The following is a 20,171-nucleotide window of genomic DNA, read 5'->3' as shown; positions in this document are numbered from 1 at the left end:
GTAAGGAGCTGTGATTATTCCCCACATGACAGCCCAGTTGAAAAGGCATGCAGTCTGGAAGATCCAGCTGGATATCCTCATCTTGGCCTGCGGTTCGTGAGTAATTAGGCCAAGCGCAAATACTGTTAAAAAAAGGCTAGTCTGGTCTTGTCGGCAGGGAGCTTGGTGATCATGAACGAGTATGCACGCATGACCCTTCCAAGCCTTTCTACCCGATTGCAAGCGCCCGCCGTATTTCGGGTCAGTAGGAAAAGTCGAAATACGAGTCACTGCGAAAGTTCGAAGTTCGGTTCCTACGACTTACGTACTATAGATCTCACATACGAAGAGTTGTTGCGGTAGGTATACTATCAATGCTCTTCACATGATAACATTTTGCAAAAGTAGAAACGTCTCAACAGAATTCGTCAGTTACAAATCTATTCCGTAACGGTCATATCTGTATGCCATGCCTGGCCCCATAAGAAACAATTGCCCAATGCCTCCGCCAGTTCCTTTTCCAGGCGGGTGGTATACCGTTAACTCCGTTCATGCCCCAATATGCCCAGTATGGAAATGCGATGGATGCTATTTTGACATGCCGCACTCAGTCAATCATCAAAATCGGGTTTCAGCCTCTGGCTCTTCATGAGAGCCTTGCTTGCCCATGTACTGCGTCGACGTTGCTTGACCAATGACTGGTCTCGACACATATGCCTCTTCCTCATCGCCGGGCCGAATGAAATCTCCCTTGTCAGTCGCGTAACTGTACGAGCCAACGCCAGACCACCAAGCTTTGTCGTGGCTTCGAGGACCCCAAGCCCAACCGGCACCCTGGGTAATCGGAAGGTGATAGTAGCGGAAGGCAAAGATGGAAGTGAAAATTCCAATCATGTAGCCGAAGAGAATATCGAAACCGTGATGGCGGAAATCGAACCAGCGAGAGCCGGCAATGAAGATGGATGCGAACCAAGGTAGGACGACGATGGTCAGGAGATAGATCGGAGGGGCAGCAGCTTGTCGACGGACAGCCGTCACAACCTTGTTGTGCTCAGCCAAGTTCCTTGCCGCGGTGGTGGAATCGGGGTTGAGCGAGCCGCTTTCGCCGAGTCCAACTTCCTCGTAGCCAGACCCAGTCTTCTTGATGCGAGAAGGAAAAGCCGAGTGCGATTCAGCACCATTGTCCGAAGCCACGAATGGTAGGGTGACGGCGAACTTGCTGGCGAGGAACAGAGAGAGGTAAATCAGTCCGGCGGCGGCGGAGCTCGAGTGACCGGACGGATAGCTGCGGAATCCGTCGTCGAGAGTGTGGGAATCGGTGTTTTGGCAAATGGCCGCAGATACGAGCTGACCAAAGCCCGTCGCACCCGTCAGGCCGGTGATGTTGGGGGAAGTGCCACCAACGATATATCTGTCGATGTTGGCCAGATCGGGCTGGCATCGGGAGAGAAGGTCGGGTCGTGGTTTACCGAACATGTTCTTCATGCCGTTCGTGATGAAGAAGGCGCCTACGTGGGCGAGAGCGAGACCGAGATACCCAACGTGTAGTTCCCACAGCTTCCGCTTCCAGATGAGCCCCTTGGGAGTTCCCTTGGGAACTGTATTTCCGGGAACGAGGATGAGGCACACGGCAGCGATGATGATAATGGGACCAGCGACAGCAATGATGGCGGCTAGCCACATAGGCACGGTTTCGTGGTGGGTGAAAGGAAACCTGTTGAGATTTGGGTCAGCAAGATGCGGTAGAGCAAGGGACGCTAAGCAGCGGTTCTGGTGTCTTACGAGATATTAGGGTCGAGGACAGAGAAAGGACGCTTGTTCGGCTCGATAATGCCCAGTACGGTGGCAATGCCGCCGGCAACGGCGAGGACGAGCCAGTCGAAGACGTATGATCCAATTAACGAGGGAGTCCAGTGGCCGCGGTGCGGACGGCGCCTGGAGTAGGGCGCTGGTGATTCGGGCATCTTGTAGTACGAAGGCCTCGACGAGGGCGACAAGTTTGCGAGAGGAATGGACGAGGACATGAGGTGAAGGGTGAGGGGAAAGAAGAAAAATTTAATAAGTAGTTGGGGGAGGAGAAGAGGTCATCCGAATCCGAAGGGAGGTGGCTCCAAGCTACTTTCAGGTGAATGAAAGGCAGCAGGCGTATCTGTATGGGCAGAGGGAAAGAGAGTTTTAGTGTTATGGGGTTAGGAATGGGGAAAGGATCCGCACGGCGACGAGGATGGCGTAGTGAATTGGTGCGCGCGGATACGGCACCTGGGTGGTGGCTGGCCGGGGTTTGCGGTACCTCACGTAAAGGTATCTAGGGTGAGAGGCGAGAGAGAGGCAGGGGCGAAATCGGGGCTGCTAGAATTATCAGGCCAAGGTGAAGGTGAGTCGGGTCTGAGTTGCGATGGGAGAGTGGAAAAGGTAAAGGTTGGCTGGCGCGAGTAAGAAGAGAAGTGCAGAAACGGCAACAAGACACGAGGGGCCGGCGACTTGTTTGATGTTTGAATAATGTGTAGTGTAAGGTACGTGTAAGGAACTTGGGAACGCGCCAAGCGTAGTAGCACGGTACATGCGGCGAGAGGGTCTTGGTCTGCTGGTTGATCTTGTTTCTGGCGAGATAGCGGCGGTCAGGTTACGGACTGTAGAAAACCCGATGACAATTGAATACGGAGAGACGTTTTGAGAAATTGTGAAAGAAAGTCGAACTGTTGGATGTTCTGTACAGTATGATCAAGGCTCAGGGGACATGGGAGCTCCCCTGAGATGAAGGTGGAAGCGACGGATGCACTTTGAGGTCGATGGCAGGGAGGGTGCCGAAACAAACGGAGTAAGCAGTCGCGTGGCAGTGCTCGAGACGGCGGCGGTAGTTTGGGGCGATTCAAGAGGAACTGTTGGCTAAGGTGATACCTTGAGGTACATCGACCAGCGCAACCTTAGCAAGGAAGAACACACATCAAGCAGCCAGTCCAGCGAAGGGTATCAATAATCTTCTAGCTCATGAGCTGTCTAGAATTGAAGCATGGCAAAAAAGATAACTGGCATTGTTAGCCACGGAAGGGCTCGTTCATCCGTACACGTCTAAACTTTGATGGGCATTATGGGGTCTGCAGATGAGTGACAGCGCAAGGCATGAATGCTGAAGGTGAGCACGAGCTTGAGGAACGCCAACAGGCAACAGATGAAGGAAGTCCCCTGATGCAGGCGCAGCCGATCATCTACCATCGCATCTAATGTATTTTTGGGCTTGGACGAAGCCAACAGAGTACAGACTAAAACAGCATGGCCGAGCCCATTTGACGTAGCTTTGCAATTAGCATCTGACTCCTTTCCTCACTTGGCTAATCGCTTAGGATCCCGCGGGTACGTTGCCACAGCCCTGCCATTTCATCGCCAACATTGAACGGAACCCGAGGGGCGATACACTTTAGCTGGCAGAACAGAATAGGCAAGGGATCACGTATCCATACACTGCGCGTCGCGCGAAGAGCTGAAAGAAGAAATATTTATTTATTTATTTGAAAAGGTGAAGGGGTCACTGGATGGCAGCCCCAGACATTTTTCTCACTTGATCACTTGAGTCAAAGGACCAATCCCGAGTCTCCCAAGTGTTTGAGAAGGCGCCTGAGGGAGCCCATTTGACCCGTCTTGTGTCCTGTGCGACTTCCATCGCCAGAGGAGAGAAAAAAAAAGAGAAAAAAAAGGAAGGTACTTGGTAAGGCTATGCCTGGCGGATACTTGCAAGGTACCTCTGATTTCCATTCCCGTTGCGGAGGTGAGAAGGCCCCATCTGAGACCTCAAACCAGACCTGCGCGCCTGCCTCCCGTGGTGCCGTGCTCCCGTCGCGAAAGGAGCCCCTTTCGCTTACCTACCTTACCTTACCTAAGACAGTACGTACCACAGGACGCACGATGGCTTGGGTCTCGGCACTGTGGATCACAGCAGTCAATCGACTCAATCCTGTCACTTCTGACTCTGCCAAGAGTCTTGTCAGCTTCACTTTCATCAACCTGTCACTATTACTTGCCTGTCGCATCGCGCTCTTTTGCTCTGATCATTGACTGCCTTGGGTCTAGGATTCCCTGAACCACTTTACAAACCAAGGACAGAAGATTGCGCACCAAATTCGTTGCTCTATGCCACAAATATGCCAAGCACGCGCCGTCACTCGATCTTCGCTGACTGGCACACACACACACAACCACGGCAGACATTTGTATCCGTGACGAGTCGGCAGTTCCATCAAGTTGAGCGTTTAACTGACAGAGAAACCCTTACAGCCCTCATCTTTGCCTACACCTAGCCATGTCTGAGAGATTCCAGGCTAGTTCGTCTCCATTCCAACTTACTTCCTAACATCGTCTTGATCAGCCAGCCATCACGACAGTCGCTTCTCGTCGCACACCGGACTTGTTTGTTCGCCTGTGCCGTCTTGGTCTCCATTACCTTGGCCCGGGATCATCGGAAGACCGGCACGTCGACACCTTCGTCAATTTTGCAAACGCGTGGCCTTTGCCCAATGCCACAACTCAGCCCGTCTGGGCCGAAGAGACATTTCAGAAAATATCGCTGACAGGAATCGAAATACGAAGATACCTTCTGGACCTCTAGCCTAATTTGCTACTGGGAGCCTCTGGTCAACCACGACAAACTCGTATGGAACCGACGACGCTGCTATCAACTTCTTCCTTCACTGCGTTGTGACAGCCAATAAATGCTCCGCGGTCTTCTCGGGCGCCGATGCAAAGGATGTGTTCAATCAATCCCAATTGATCACTTGCTTGCAGATCGTCGCTACAGCAACGCAATGCACGGCGGGAACAGATATCCAGGTGATGGTTACTTTGTTCATTTGTTCAAATTAAAACAGAACTTTATCAGAACCACAGAGTCAGCCACGGCACTCCTCGCGAAGTCAATACAATCCAGTGTGTTTTCAGCTCCTGCAAACCCATTGTCATCTCTGGACTGGGAATGCCAAATCAACCCCCTGTCCCACACCGTTTGGGGTGCCTCATTGGCTCTGCAGATCCCGAACCATGCCTAATGAATGACCTGGAGTTCGCTCACGTTTCCAAATGGCTGCAACCCCTGAAGATGGAAACGGGTTCAGCCAACATCCCGTCGGAGACAGGGTCAAGCTGCGGTCGAGGGCAATTAATTCTCCGATTCTCTGAGATGGCGTTGGTGAGTCGTGATTCGCCAGCAGTTAGCTACCCTATGTAAACAGCAGCAGCCTCACCCTCACTGCCGACTAAGTTGCACTTGGAACAAGATTCGCGATTAGCGATTAACCATATCTATCCGTCAAGTCAGAGCAGCAAAAAAAGTTTTCGGGGTATGTGTAATACTTGCGGCCCCGCTCCCGCCGTGAATCGGCCCGGTCATTGTTTCGATATATATCGGCTCCGTTGTCTTCACGGAGACCCTCAACCCGGATTCGCCTTCAGCGTCGAGGAATCAAAACACCAAAACAAATCTCAGCTGCCGTACACGGGCTCTATTATTCACCTGCCGCAATGCAAGCTAGCTTCTGAACGGTCACCGCCACCGAGGTTCGGATCCAAGTGGTAATCCGCTCAGTTGGCTTTGGGTTTGCGATCAAGCATTGTGTTCCAAATAGGGTCGATGGCTTTTCACCATCAGATATCGTCAACCGGCCGTGGTCACGTTTACCGATTCTCATCGCCAAGTCTTCGGTCCGCGATGTTGACATTCAGCTAGCGCACAACATCTACCATGATGCATCTCGACTTTGTCTCAGCAATGCCTCAGTGTCGCTTCTCAGCTCCATTCTACCACACGCAGCTAGGGTAGCATTAGGTTGTTTCCGAGGAACTCTGACCTCGTCGACACACGGTCCTCGAGGGAGCATCCGCTAGCCGCATCCTACATCGTAAAAGCAGCTTGTTTCGGTCAACGCCCCCCTATTCTCGCCCGCCCATCGCTATGCCCATTTTGGTTTTCCATCTCTCTGCAACGGCACCAGGAGTCTCTGTGGAACTAGAGCCATCCACAACTCTGAAAACGCCACCATCTCATACGATGTAGCAACCGATGGTAGTTTGACGACCCCAAAGTAGTCGACCCTGACATTGAACTGATTCTCAAACACAGCAACGGGGCCCCTTTACTACCGCGCCATGACAAAGATAGTCCCATCTCGAGCCTCTAGATTCCTAGAAGGATCTTGCGGCTCACCGTTTTGGTGATTCGCGTTTTTCACAACTTTCTTTTAGGGGCTTTTAGGGGCATAGGCTCGATGTTCTTAAGTCGTCTCCTATCGCCGCATTTGTTGGCTTGATCTGCTTGACATTCACTCGCTCTTCTCCACACCACGCTCGTTCTTTCTTGGCTCCTTGGGACTGTGCCCTGTTACTTGTCGACTCACAGTTCACCATGTCTATTCTCGAGCTTCTCGTGCTCGCCCTCGCCGGAACGGCTGTGGCCTCGCCTCCTCTCGGCATCCGGGCCGTCTCCCCAGACAACTCATGCGGAAAGACTGGAAACGGAGGTAGCTCCAAGGCGTACACCTGCCCTACCAACTTGCCATGCTGTTCCGTCAATGGCTGGTGCGGTTCTACTGACGCCTACTGCTTGCCCGCCAACGGTTGCCAGACCGGCTTTGGTACGTGCAAGGGAACAACGAGCAGCACCAGCAGCAAGGCACCAGCAGCAGCGAGCAGCAGCAGCAAAGCATCAGCGAGCGCTAGCAAGGCACCGGCGAGCAGCAGCAAGGCACCTGTCAGCAGCCCAAGCAGCACCGCAGTGGCTGTCAACGTCTCTCCCGACAGCTCTTGCGGAAAGACTGGTAACGGTGGCAGCGCGGCGGGATACACTTGCCCTACGAATCTGGCCTGCTGCTCTGTCAATGGCTGGTGCGGTTCGACCGACGACTACTGTCTGGCGACCAACGGCTGCCAGACCGCGTTCGGTACGTGTAACAACAACGGTAGCCCGCCGGCAACTGGTGGCGATGGCGGCGACTCCGGCTCGGGGGTCTGCGGCCCCGATAACGGGAACGCCAAGTGCGCCGCGAACGAATGCTGCTCTGCGGCAGGGTAAGTGATTTCTCCAATCTCGAGCCGTGTTCAGTCTCGCTAATATCATAACAGATTCTGCGGAACCACTACAGGTAATTGAAACCCGCGCCATGTCGGTTTGGAAGTTGTAAACCCTAACATGAATGTAGAGCACTGCAAGGCTCCGGACTGCTTGTTCCAGTACGGCCCGGCCTGCGATGCCAACAAGATTCCTCCTGGACAGAACACCTCGAGCATCGCCCGCCCCAAGCTCGGCTCGGTCGAGTACGGTGGCCCCGGTGTCTACAGCTGCGTCAAGCCCGGCGACGTTGCCCTGACGTTCGACGACGGCCCGGCCGCGTACACGAACGACCTCTTGGATCTCTTGAAGAAGTACAATGCCTCGGCCAGCTTCATGATCACCGGCAACAACAACGGCAAGGGTGAAATCGACAATGCCACCTTCCCCTGGGTTAACACCATCAAGTATGAACCACTTCAGCCCCCCCCCCCCCCCCCCCCCCCTCCAGCAAGACCTGTAGGGTTTCTTTGGCTAACGTTGAGCGATAGGCGGATGTACGCCGAAGGTCACCAGATTGCCAGCCACACCTGGTCCCACGCTGATCTGGTACGTCTCCTTGCCATAATGGCCCGTCTTCTCACCAACGGGTTTACTAACTTGAGAAACTAGTGCAACATCACCTCGGCGCAGCGCAAGGATGAGATGTACAAGCTGGAGATGGCTCTCCGCAACATCATCGGTGTCTTCCCTACTTACATGAGGTAATTCCAGCAAACCCCTCCAATCAACCCTGCGTGGACTCCCAAAGATCCTATTCTAACACTCAAAAAGACCCCCTTATTCCTCCTGCACCGCCGCCTGCGGCTGCGAAAAGGACATGAAGGCGCTCGGCTACTCCATCATCTACTTCGACCTCGACAGCGCCGACTACCTCCACGACAGCGCCACAGAGATCCAGCAGTCCAAGGACATCGTCACCCAGGCCATCGCCGCCCAGCCCGCCGCCAGCGACAACTTCCTCTTCATCGGCCACGACATCCACTACCAGACCGTCTACAACCTCACCGAGTTCACTCTCCAAAAGTTCAAGGGCAAGAACATGGTCACCATTGGCGAGTGCCTCGGCGACCCCAAGGCCAATTGGTACCGAACGGATGCGCGCACCACCCTCGGTTAAGCTTACCCTGGGCCTAGCCTCCCCCAAAGTGTCGATAGATTTGGAGGAGAGTCAAGTCTGTTGCCCTCTTCAGACTAAGCTGCTCGATGATGTTTATGCCCACCGAATAATTGCCATGTCTGGAATTCTACCAAATCGTAATATAGTGTTTATTATATAGTGTCACATAGTTCTTGTCAAATAATCTTGTTATACACACCAAAGAGGTTTCAGCTCTCATTCCATATGATGCTAAGATTACAGTTCCCCCAGAATTATGGGTCACCCGACCCAGTCATCCTGCTTTGAATACAAAGGCGACTTCATCTCACGGGTGGTAGGATGAGTGTGTTGAGTCTTCCGCCGAAGGCATGATCCTTCTGCGAGAGGTTACTTGTGGTGATTGAGAGACAGGCTCGTGCACTCATGCTAACTGCCGTTGTTTCGAACAGAAAAACGCAATGCAATGTATTCAGCCCTCCCTGAACCCAATTCTCCGAACAGATGTATGTACAGGTTTTTCACGATGCCGTTGGCTATAAGCTAACCCCTACCTACCCCCGCCCCCCGATGTATGGTATGTTTGCCTTCCCTCATTGCGCATCATCAAAACACTCCAAACGGGAGCAACGATTAGACGACGACAAGACACCCCTCACTTGTAGGCCAGCCATGCCTTAACACACAAAAATAGTGAATTCCATGTCTTGCCAGCCCAGTGGAAGACAGAGTCAACGAACTCCAGCCAAACCGTCCGCTTTCGTGATATCCTTGTCCTCTGACTCCATGCGCCGTTCATGAGACAAGAGCAACGAAGTCCCAATGCGATGGAAAATGTAAACCCACAAAAAATAAAGCAACACAAAACAGCTGCCCATATCTGACAGATGAGTCTGGAAACAATCTAACCCAGAGAAAAGTAATAAGCCCAATCGCCTTCCCCCTACAAGCCCGCGAGGGCTACAGTTGAGAACCTGGGGTTACGCGACAAGGTAACTGCTGCACTCAAAGAGGTGCGCGTCGCCGATGTATGCATTCGTAAAAGTGGCCGTAAACGCTGAAGATCATCCAACTACTCGGCGCAGGTTCGCTAATAGTTGGCTTCCTCCTCCTCTTCCTCGGGGTATTGCTCGTCTTCCTTGTTTGAGATCTGGTCCAGGGAGAGATGAACATCGACAATGCCGAAGTGAGGAGCACTCTTCTTCGCCCACTGGCGGGTGAGAATGGAAGCTACACAAATGTCAGCGAGGCAAATGAGGCACGAGGTCGAGAAGGCGCTTACCCTTGAGGAACTTCTTGCTTGCATACTTCTTGAAGAAGGCTTCGTGGACGACGGGGCGAGCAAGATAATCCACCATGAGACGAACGACAGGCTCAATCTCCTCTTCGTTGTAGCCAGCATAGAATGCAATGGTCTCGTCCTGTTGGATTGTTAATCAACTAGCTTACTTTGCTGTAATCAATGTTACATACCCAGTCACCACGGTCCAGGATGAGGCGGGCCAGGTACATAGCGCCGGCTGCAACATGGCTGGAGCGGTAGGCCATGAATCGATGGTCGAGGAGGCTGATCTCCATGAGGTACTTGCCGATGGTACGGCACTGGATGTCGTAGTTGTCGGCCTTGCTGATGCGACGGAGGAAGTTCATAGGGTTGGGGTAGCTCAGATCATAGTTCAGGGTTCCCAGAACGAATCGCTCCGCGCTGAGGATCTCAGCCTCGCTGAATCCATCATCGGCGACATGGCGGAAGTTGGCGACATGAGGCGACAAAACTTCCTCGTACTTGGAGGCGATGAACATGGCGGTAATGCCGACAAGCTGCAGGCGGTCGAGCTGCACGACCTTCTCAGAGAGGAAGCGGTCAATGACGTTGATGGCCAGGAAGAGAGTCTCGGGGAGAAGGTGGAAGCGCGTGTGCACCTCAATCAACCAGTCGACCAGAATTCCACGCGTCTTCCACTCCAAATCGTCCTGGTGCTCCATGTAGTTGGGGTTGGGAATGGAGTTGCACTCCAGGTCCTTGAGATATTCAAAGATCTCATTGGCATACTCGGCCACCATCAACGGGTCGTCCAGATCCTCCTCATCCAGGTTGCTAACGCCGGGGGGGTAGACGACAGGCTTTTGGGCATTGACAGGCTCAGATTCAACTGGAGTCTGGCTCTTGACGTTCTCTTGGTCGGGCTTGGTTCGACGAGTCTCGGTAGTGGGCTTCTTGCGCATGGGTTCGCTGTCCTCCAGAGAGATCTCCTTCTCCTCCTTGATGACTTTTGTCGTGACCTTTCTCTTCGAGATCGCGCCGGATCCTGAGCCGGGTGCCTTGTCCTTCTTCTCTCTGGGTGCTACGGATCTGGTGGTGCTGGTAGACTTCTTGGTGATTCCGGTAGGCTTCTCAGCCTTGGAGACGAGGCCGACCTTGCCAACAGGCTTCTTGCCTGCGCCAGCCTCTGGCTTGTTGACGTTGCTGACATCGCCGAGGGCGGCGCGTTTGGTTCGTTGGGCTGCCGGGATCGCGTTGGTTGCAGACTTCTTCGTGGCAAGGGCCTTTCCTGGGACAGCGAGCTCATCAACGCTTAGCGCGGCTGCTTTGGCACGCGTCATGCGCGTGGTTCCGCTGTTCTCATCGTTCTCGTTTGAAACGAGGCGTGTTGTACGCGCCGGACGGGTAACCTGAAAGAAAAGGTGAGCATGATGTCGACATGACCAGAGCATACTGCGTGTATTGCAGGAACACGCATCTACGAGTAGACTTACGGGCATCTTGTCAACTGATTATGTCAAGTTGAGTATCTGAGGTGTAGGATTCTATGAAGACAAGGTCAGCATTGGGACGCGTCGAGATGCTGGTCAGGTCCCCAGCAGAGACAGTGTAGGTTGTGGCAGCTTGTGCTTGAGAAGAGAGGAAGAGGAAGAGCGCGGTAATGGAACGATGTGAGCAAGGTCGAGACATGCATACCTTGGGGAATGATGATGACGGGCGACTCGAACGCGGGCAAAACGCTTGCTCTGGTTCGACGCCAAACACTTGATGGGCGGGATCAGTCGCGTCCCGGGTGCCAATTGACAAAGATGCAATGATGCTGGGACGGAGGAGAAGAGGGCAATACAAAGGTAGAGGTAGAGTAATTAGGGTATTGGGCTTTGGGCAAAACTGAGGTTGTTTATGTGGGAGGAGGTGGATGGACAATCAATGTGTGATGTGTTTTGCTGAGGTAGTGGGAACGGATGGACGTGATGTGGTATGCAGTGGGTACGTTATTGTGAATGGGACCAGAGCCGCCAGCTTTGGGAGGTACGTACCGATTTTTTCAAGTCGCGGCTCGCGGTGGCCCTGGTTTGGTCACCACAGTAGCGTATCTGAAGCAGACAGGCGTGCAGTTGGTGCACACGCGAACGGCGGACAGGGAGTGGCTTCTTGACTCTCGCTAAAAGGGAAAGTCGCGTCGGGGGTGTCTTTGTCGTGAACAATGGCTGAGGATGTAGTCGCGACTCAATGAAATCTCATAAGAGAATTCGAGCTTTCTTTGTGTGCAGAGTGCAACAGGTGAGGAAGGTGAGGTGAAGGCTGGACAAGAGCAAGATATATATCTAGCTCTGGGCGTTTGGAGGTAGTGAATCGAAGAAATTCACCAGTTGTGCGTGATTCAGGTACCGTAGAGGACCTGGCGGTGCAGACAGTGACGAACAGGTCGGATGGAATGCTGGCAGGGTGAGAAGGTGGATGTGTGCGGTATGCGACAAGAAGGATGATGCCGTGGTGATGGTTTTGGGGTTTGTAAAGTGAGTATGAGAATAAGAAGCTCTCTTATAGATGAAAGAGAAGCTCGAGAGGCGACAGTGGTGAGAATGTGTTTCTGTTGTCGGTTGCCTGGGGCGAGATTGAAGATACCTCGAAAGGAGCAGCAGGAATATCAAAGTGCCTTAAACCCGGAGATAATCGTAGGCTTATGAGGAAGTTCGAGGGTCGTGGTTGTAGCCAAGCGAGAGTGGGAGCAGTGTGAGGGTGGATACGCGATTGCCCCGGCTGCACGCGAAAGAAGGTCTGCTGGCTGATGGAGAAGACTGCAAAAAAAGACGTGGAAAATGGGTAGTTACCCCGGTCACAATAGCAATCAACAGCAGCAACCGCGGGGCAACCAGAACATCATTGGCTGCCTTCCCAACCACGTCCCGTCACGCTTCCAGAGGCGGCCTGGCCGGGTCGTGTCGAGGCGTCTGAGGCTCAACTCGAGAATTGAGCCACACAGGTCCACTAAAGTGTGGCTGAAGCTTTCTTGCAGCAGCACGTACCGCCAATGGCCGGGCTTCCATTCCTGGACGTCAGTTCATCGGCGCCGGCAGAATAATTATTTCCTAAAGCTCGAAATCTGCACTGGCCTCAAGCGTACCTTGGAGAGCCGCTCCAGCAATCACGACAACAGGGACCGTATTCCCACCCAACGAGTATCCCAACGGCAATTGGGGTCGGATCTGGATAGTTCTGAGCTCAATTGAGCAATTGAGACTTATCTTAGGGTTGTCTTCGCCTTCCCGCTGCCGCTGCACCCCGACCGAACCCGTCCTTTTACGCGATATGCTGCGCTGACCAGCTTCTCCTGAACACAATCAACCGACTCGAGAAGAGGGAACGTCCACTTCGAATCGCAAACCCATATCGATGCCAACATGTCGCGCCCTATGATGCTCTTGTCGACTCAGAGGAGCTGCGCAAGTCTCCTCGGTTCGACCGCCTTTCGTGGGCTTGCGCTTCGCCAATATGCCACCGCCACGAGGAAGAAGTCTGTCGAGAAGCCCGCCGCAAAGTCCACCAGCGAGCCCGCCCCTCCTGTTCCGACCATCGCGAAAGCAAGCAATGATTCCGCTATCATGCGCACCTACAAGCCGCGAACACCCGGTGTCCGTCATCTGAGGCGTCCGATCAATGATCACCTGTGGAAGGGCCGACCCTTCCTGCCACTGACCTATCCCAAGAAGGGCCACGGCAAGGGAGGTCGTAACAACTCTGGAAGAATCACCGTCAGACATCACGGAGGTGGCGCGAAGAGAAGGATACGCACCGTTGACTTTGATCGCTGGCAGGCTGGTCCGCATTTGGTCGATCGCATCGAGTACGATCCGGGTCGAAGTGCTCACATTGCGCTGCTCTCCAACAAGTCCACTGGGCGCAAAAGCTACATCGTCGCCGCCGAGGGTATGCGTGCCGGTGACGTCGTCCACAGCTACCGTTCCGGTATTCCCAAGGACCTTCTCGACAGCATGGGTGGCGTCGTCGATCCCGGTATTTTGGCAGCCAAGACCGCCTGGAGAGGCAACTGCCTTCCCATGCACATGATTCCTGTCGGCACTGTCGTCTTCAACGTCGGCTCGAGAGCCAAGGGCGGCGCTGTGTTCTGTCGCAGTGCTGGCACCTACGCAATCGTGGTCTCCAAGGAGGAAGAGACCAGAGACGATGGTACCAAGGTTGTCACGGGCAAGTACATCAACGTCCGTCTTCAGAGCGGCGAGATCCGCAGAGTCAGCAAAGACGCTTGCGCAACGATTGGAGTCGCCAGCAACCCGCACCACCAGTACAGACAATTGGGCAAGGCCGGACGAAGCAGATGGCTCAACATTCGCCCCACGGTTCGTGGTCTTGCCATGAACTCCGGTACGTGTATCCAGGCTTGACTGTACGGGTTAAAAATGCTAACAATCATCTGACAGTCGACCACCCTCACGGTGGTGGTCGTGGTAAGTCCAAGGGTAACCGCCACCCTACCAGTCCTTGGGGCACTCCTGTAAGTTTCTTCCTGCTGTCCCTCCTACCCTCACAGTTACTGAGACATATTTCCTATAGGCCAAGGGCGGTTTCAAGACCCGTCGCAAGCACAACTTCAACAAGTGGGTTGTCGAGCCCAGAGTACGCAACATGGGCAAGAGAAGAAGCAAGGCCTCATAAGTCATGCTAGTCCATCGACGAGATCCTATCGTAGACGGACACGATCAGACATTTACCGAGCTTGAAACGAAGCTTGATGCCCCTGTTGTAAATGTATGCCATAGTATTTGTATCATAGAGCTATTGATGTTGAGCTGCCGACCTCCGGCGCATTCTCCCAAGATACCGCAGCTGTACTGTTGCATCATGTTCCGCACGCGGATCTCCTATTCCTAAACATATCCCGTGCAATGGCAGCGGCGCTCTGTGTTCATCTAGCCATGCTATCAAGCCCAAGCTCGGAGAAAGCCGCAGGATGCTCACCTATCTGCCTCAGGACCGTCATCGGGGGTGGTCGTCTCTTCCGTGCGGTGCTCGTGATCTGGGCCAGTCCCGGTCCCGGCTCCGTCCCCATTGGCTTCCGCTCCGCGGTTTCGTTCCCTCCAAGCCGCCACCCCGCCGCCAAACGTCTCCTTGTACGTCTTCTTCGCCCTCTCAAGCTCCTCTTTCGCAGCCTTCTGAGCCTCTTGAAAATCCATCTTCTCCTTCTCTGCGTCCCGCCTTACCTTGTTGCGTTCGTCCGCCATAGACAGGAGGCGGTTCCACGTCGGGGACGATGCGAGGCTGTTACCACCGACCATGATCCACCACATCTTTGGAACGGGGTCTTCTCCCGAGGGTGATTGCTGGGACATTGATTTTTCTTCTTCTCCTTCTTCTTTTTCTGGCAAGGATATTTCTTGCGTGCTTGACTTTGCTTGCCTGAGTGCCTTTAGCTTTGAATAGCTCAAGATCTTCTTACAAGCGTGAGAGTGTATCGAAATAGCCTGTTTCGAATTGATGCTAGGACGGGCGGCGGCCCGTTTTGATTGAGTACCCGCAGGCGTTTGCCGACTTGCGCTAGTTTGCTGACGTTGAGGCGATGGAACTGTCTCCTTGGCCTTTTTCTTTGCTTCATGGGCTAAACTAATCAATCGGTCCTCTACCTTGGGTGGCTGTAAGAACTGCCAGTAAGTACACTTCTTTGTTGGTGAGCTGGTAAAGGGGTGACATTGGAGTTTTGTCTACAATGGCGGAGATGTGTGGCTTCAGTCATCTCCATCGGTGAATCAGATGGTGTCAACGGCAATGGGCTTTCAAGTTGGAGACTGTGGTCGACATCACTCATTCACTGAAATATTTGCCAGACCACTGTGCCTGTGATGTATCCTGGTATGAAGGGGTGCAAAAAAGACGGATAACATATTGCGTTGCTTTTCAAGCCGCTGGTCTATCCTAATCGCACCATGGCGATGTCTCAACAGTGGTAGCCTCGCCTTCAGCTACTAAAAGAAACCATGAGTGTCTCCCGGAATGCCTTTTCTAGGCTCGTTCCCCGAGATCGAACTCCTTGAACGCCGCTTGTTGTGTTTTCAAGCTTTCTCATTGAAATCAGATCCCAGTCTAATCCGATTCAGACCCAAGAGCTCCGAGGCTCATAAACATAATGGCGTGTCGAATTTCCATCATCTCCGCCGTTCGTAGAAACATGTGACCAAAGTATATTGTCGGCGCTTATAGTGATCCGATACGCTCCTCGACGCTGCCAAAGTAGATGACAGGGCGTGGCTCGAGGATGCTGAGCTCGCTGCCGAAGCTCTTGCGCTCTTCCTCGAGGTCGAGCATCGAGGGCTGGCGGAAGACGATGCTGTTGATGGTACTGACTGGTGATGACGCCGCGGTAGCAAAGGAGCCTCGGTCGCTGCTCGCACGAGAGGACGCTGAAGATGAGCGGCGGAAGGTTGTGCGGAGTGTGCTCGGAGAGAAGCGGGAGGTGATGGACTGGAAGCGGGAGGAGGACTGCATTTTGAACGAGAATAAGGCGTTTCCGACACTTTGCTACTTCTAAAGCTCTGGTGGATATGGATGATGGCGAGATAGTGGGAGGTGACGGTGGTCAAGCTCGATGACAACACGTCTAGGAATGTGGGTGAAGATGTGGGATATTGGAGGCTCAGCCTGAATTGTATATGAACGAGTGAATGGCGAGAATTGAAGGGGTGGAAATTGTGAATAAACTGAGTTCAAAAAGAGGAACGTAGACAGTGGGAACGGGATGGATTATATCAAGTGTCAGAAGATGTGAACACTCGGGAGGGAGAATAACGTGAGGCTAATAGTAGGCTAGTAGTAGAACAGGTATGCTAGGTTCGGCAGCAGTAGTAGTCCGGCTGAGACGAGCGAATTGCCCCTGGCAGGGAATCAATCGCAGACGAAGCGAAGTGGCAGAGAGGGAACAAGGGGCCGCGGGAGGTGGAAAGGATAGGCAGGGAAAGGAACTAGGAGGGTGACAGGGGAGTGAGGATATGCGGAGGATTAAGAAGTGTGACAAGGGTTCAAATACCAAGGATGCATACATAGTATGGAGAAGCGGGCTTGAGGTTCAGGGGTGTGACGCAGACGGCATCAATGCGAGGTGTGGCATCAGGACGCTGCCTCTTTTGGCAACGAGCAATGCGGTGGGAACTTGGGAAGACGACATGCATGGATGCCACCGGTGCTGGATGGTGGAAGACATGTTGTTCAGACGACGGACGCAGATGTGCCTCTTTCTGTCTGCACGGCAGCATGTGAGTACGTAGGCAACGGCATGCTTTGGGAGTAGTCTTAGGTAACTTGACCGGCTCTGAGACTGAGTCTAAGAGACGGGAGCGATGGACCGGTCCAACTTGGACGAGGACACCGAACCTGGCGTTGAGCCCGTCCATTCCTTGGCGGATGAACTTACGTCGAGGCATTCGGTAGTTGACTTGTCTTCCCACTGCGTCCTACTGTGATGATGAGGCAACATCTTTCTCTGACATGAATAAACTTGTTTACGGACGTCTGTCTATCGATGGAAGACAGAGGGGCCGGTGGGAGACCAAGAGAGACCACATGAGATACCTATGAGATGGCGTGCCGCACATGCCATACCTGCGCACCACCTTACCAAAAAGAGATGCGTTCAGTATCTGTAGATGTTGGCTTATCGGGGCTCACATACGGATCCAGAGCAAGAACCATCAGTTTATGGAAGCAGCACGCGAGGGCAAGAGGCAACTAGTGCTCTGTAACGTGCAAGAGATGCCCCAGGAGCTGGTGCAAGGCAGTCTGAGGTACGTAGCAGCCTCCTGCTCCGTTAGTCCCAACTGGCTGCATTGTGTGATCGTCGTCAGGGGGGCCAGGAGCAAGGGATGAGTTTCCCCTGGGGTACCTTGGGTTCTTCGTACCTACGGAGGTACCGTTCCTGCGGGAAAAGTATGGAAAGGGTACGGGCGGGTACGGAACGGCCTTCTCGGCTTGGCTTGTCTTGGCTTCCCACCGACTTCATCGGTACCCGTACTGCCAAAAAACAAAAAACAAAAGTCTGTTAACGCACAGGCGGCGAGCGTCCATCCCTCAATGTACCTCCCCACGCATCATGGCTACGATTCTACTGACACGGGGGCCAAGAGAATACATCGGATCAATAACTTCGGAGAGCAGAGCCCGATAAGATAACTGATGATACGGGCAGTTGGGTAAGGCGTCAGGGGTCAGTCACCGCTACGGGCGACAAGCAGAGTGACAGCCAGACAGCCTAGCGATGCAGACAAAGAACGCACGGCTGTTTCAAGGGCGCCCGCCAACGAAATTGCCGATGTCATGCGTGCTTCATGGCTGACGCTGACGCTGACGCCGACCCTGACGACGGGCCTGGGACTTACAAGTTGGTGAGTGTCCACGATTACGTACAAACACCTCACTCTCCTCAGCCTCAGCTTGTGTCTCCATAATCCGCTGCTACTTTACCTCGAATGCTTCAGCTCTCAACTATATCTCTACCAAAAAAAAGAACCGAGCATTGCCCAAGCCTCAGGCCTTGGAGGGCGAAGGGCAAGCTATGGACAGGCATGTGCGCTATGTGGTGGATGGGCTGCCGCTGGACGGTTGACCGCAACCGCATAACGTGCTCATCGCCATAGCGCGGCGTTCGTGCCACTCGTTCGCACCAGAGTTTTCCCTTGACGAGGATGGCCACTGCCAACGCGGCGGAAAGCCCGTGATGTGGGTGTCGAAGCCTTCTGGAAGACCTCTCTGAGCCACTGTGGCAATGCTCTGCCAGGAATATTCCTGGGCCTGCCCAAAGACTTAATACTCATATGAGCCCACGATATTTATTTTGGTTTCTCTGCTCTAATGCTCATAAGGCGGTGCTCGATATTTGACACACAGTATAAATACGAGCCCACGATATAGTATGCTAAAAAGGGCATATCAATCTAGCAGAGACTGTGGCAGTCTATCTATATCCTCTCCCCATTGCGCTGTAAATGACAAAGGCGAAGTCAAAAATGGACTGCCGATTCCCGTAGTGGGTGTCGACTCGAAGCCGAACACAGAAATAAAGTCCCGTCAGGGCAGTGTACGTCGGACACGTAACATCAACCATGCGATGTTCTTTCACCTCTTCATCCCAAACCTCGTGTTGTTGTTCTGCATACTAAACAGGAAGCTCGTCCGTTCCTTTGAAGTATTACCCGAATCACAAACACCATCACACGCATCCAACTCTCCAAATCCAGGGTCTTCGTTCTCCTAGTCGCTTTACTGTCGCATCCCCCAACTGATCCTCCAGCAAGACAGAGGTCCAAGTGTCTTCTCCTTCAGTGGGCATCCATCGGTCTCATGGTTGAGAGCCAGGAAAGGGGAAGAATAACGTGATGGACATGGGCTCACTGAGACTGGAAACAAGGCCACCCCTGGGTATCCCCTTACCGCACCCCTGTCCTCTCCGTTGCAATCGTGCTCAGGTCCGGGTAGACGAGCATCGAGTGAGAGTCTGGCGTGTCTGGGTATTCCTACACGGAGGCAAAAGGAGTGCAGAACTTGAAGATTAGCTCCTATCTCATCGATGGCCTCCGATCCTCCCGTCACTTAGGTAGGTAGACCGTAGTTGTGCGCCTAGGACGGCCAAAGTAGGAGAGGAGGGGCACATTGAAACATTCACGAAAATGAAACGAGCAAGTGCCAAGCGACGACGAGACACGGACAAGACGAGACCAGACCAGACCAGACCAGACCAGACCAGGGTCCTATACCGGACGAGACGAGACATGAAAGTCACGAAATACGAGACTCAGACCCGTCGTTAGACTAGGACTTTATCAATTCCCCGAGGCCTATCCCCGGAACCATGTTCGACCCCGATGGGTGACTGTCGATGAAGCTTCTTTTCTACTTCATCCCGTCTGATCTTTCTACTGCAGACATCTAGGACAAGGTCTTGGACTTTAGATACGGGAGTTAGGGTACCACGTAGGTAATGAAGCCCAGAGGCAATTCCCAATCTCAGAAGCGGTGCTCTTGGCGCTGTTGCAACTTGGTCTCTTCGTCATTCCGCCAAGAGCCCAACTTTATTCGCCGACGGCTCATGACGGAGAACTGATATATACTTGATATTTCGTCCCACTCACCAAGTCTCTGTGTACAAGTTTTTTCACTATAGTGAGTGCACTCGTTTGCTCAGTAAGTCTTGGGTCAGGGTGCATGGATATCGATGATGGAAATCTTCTAGAATCCTTCCTTAAGATGCTCCAGCAAACAACACATAGCTTCAACCCTCGGAGTCTTCGTTCGTGAAAACAAATCAAGCAAGGTTTCAGATTTCCATAGAAGGAAATCCACTTTGTTCTGATCCTCGGGTTCATGCGCAAAGAAGTTTAGCCTCTCTTTGACGCCTGCCAAGCAAACGTTACTGTTTTGATGTCTGAACCCGAGACGAAAAGAAATATGAGAGAGCGTACAAACGGCAACAGAGCTTTCAATGCACGTGGAGCTTCGGACTTGTTAAGAGGATTTTGATATTGCAATGGTAGGAGATGGCATGAGTATGTATGCTTGGTCTTTCCAGCCACGGCATGCCGGCTCCACCGTGGTTGTCTCTGGGAACAACTCGACATAGCAATGAGCTCTGCAATCTTCGTTTTCAGATGAACGAGAAACTGGTCTCTTCTTTCTAAGCCTCAATGTCCGATCGCAACGTCCAAGCGGGGCATGAGACATTTTGATCTGAGTGCAAT

The 20,171-nt window shown here is 53.1% G+C and overlaps 5 protein-coding genes across 5 annotated transcripts; 2 read left to right on the top strand and 3 right to left on the bottom strand.

Annotated features, from left to right (window-relative positions):
- Window positions 1-597: 597 nt before the first annotated feature.
- BDP81DRAFT_448261 (PAP2 superfamily protein) lies at window positions 598-1,943 on the bottom strand (the record flags this gene model as incomplete). The annotated part of the gene is made up of 2 exons (XM_060592272.1): window positions 598-1,693; window positions 1,762-1,943. The coding sequence occupies 2 exons, from the start codon at window positions 1,941-1,943 to the stop codon at window positions 598-600; spliced, it is 1,278 nt and encodes a 425-aa protein (XP_060446777.1).
- Window positions 1,944-6,367: 4,424 nt separating this feature from the next.
- Window positions 6,368-8,189, top strand: BDP81DRAFT_448260 (uncharacterized protein; the record flags this gene model as incomplete). Its single annotated transcript, XM_060592271.1, has 6 exons — window positions 6,368-7,029; window positions 7,084-7,103; window positions 7,161-7,476; window positions 7,561-7,618; window positions 7,682-7,773; window positions 7,844-8,189. 6 exons carry the CDS (start codon window positions 6,368-6,370, stop codon window positions 8,187-8,189), a joined length of 1,494 nt encoding a protein of 497 aa, XP_060446776.1.
- Window positions 8,190-9,258: 1,069 nt separating this feature from the next.
- BDP81DRAFT_448259 (cyclin domain-containing protein) lies at window positions 9,259-10,931 on the bottom strand (the record flags this gene model as incomplete). Its single annotated transcript, XM_060592270.1, has 4 exons — window positions 9,259-9,398; window positions 9,451-9,589; window positions 9,642-10,841; window positions 10,926-10,931. 4 exons carry the CDS (start codon window positions 10,929-10,931, stop codon window positions 9,259-9,261), a joined length of 1,485 nt encoding a protein of 494 aa, XP_060446775.1.
- A 1,607-nt stretch (window positions 10,932-12,538) lies between these two features.
- On the top strand, window positions 12,539-14,358 carry BDP81DRAFT_480254 (ribosomal protein L2). Its single transcript, XM_060594920.1, has 3 exons — window positions 12,539-13,818; window positions 13,875-13,948; window positions 14,008-14,358. The coding sequence occupies exons 1-3, from the start codon at window positions 12,837-12,839 to the stop codon at window positions 14,107-14,109; spliced, it is 1,158 nt and encodes a 385-aa protein (XP_060446774.1). The 5' UTR covers window positions 12,539-12,836; the 3' UTR covers window positions 14,110-14,358.
- Window positions 14,359-14,408: 50 nt separating this feature from the next.
- Window positions 14,409-14,783, bottom strand: BDP81DRAFT_392790 (uncharacterized protein; the record flags this gene model as incomplete). The annotated part of the gene is made up of 1 exon (XM_060587748.1): window positions 14,409-14,783. One exon carries the CDS (start codon window positions 14,781-14,783, stop codon window positions 14,409-14,411), a length of 375 nt encoding a protein of 124 aa, XP_060446773.1.
- Between the last annotated feature and the right edge of the window lie 5,388 nt (window positions 14,784-20,171).

Source organism: Colletotrichum phormii, assembly GCF_030913505.1.
Source record: "Colletotrichum phormii strain CBS 102054 chromosome Unknown BDP81scaffold_7, whole genome shotgun sequence".
Lineage (NCBI taxonomy): Eukaryota > Fungi > Ascomycota > Sordariomycetes > Glomerellales > Glomerellaceae > Colletotrichum > Colletotrichum phormii.
The sequence above is the reverse complement of the archived record's forward strand: the minus strand, read 5'-3'. Positions and strand labels throughout refer to the sequence as shown.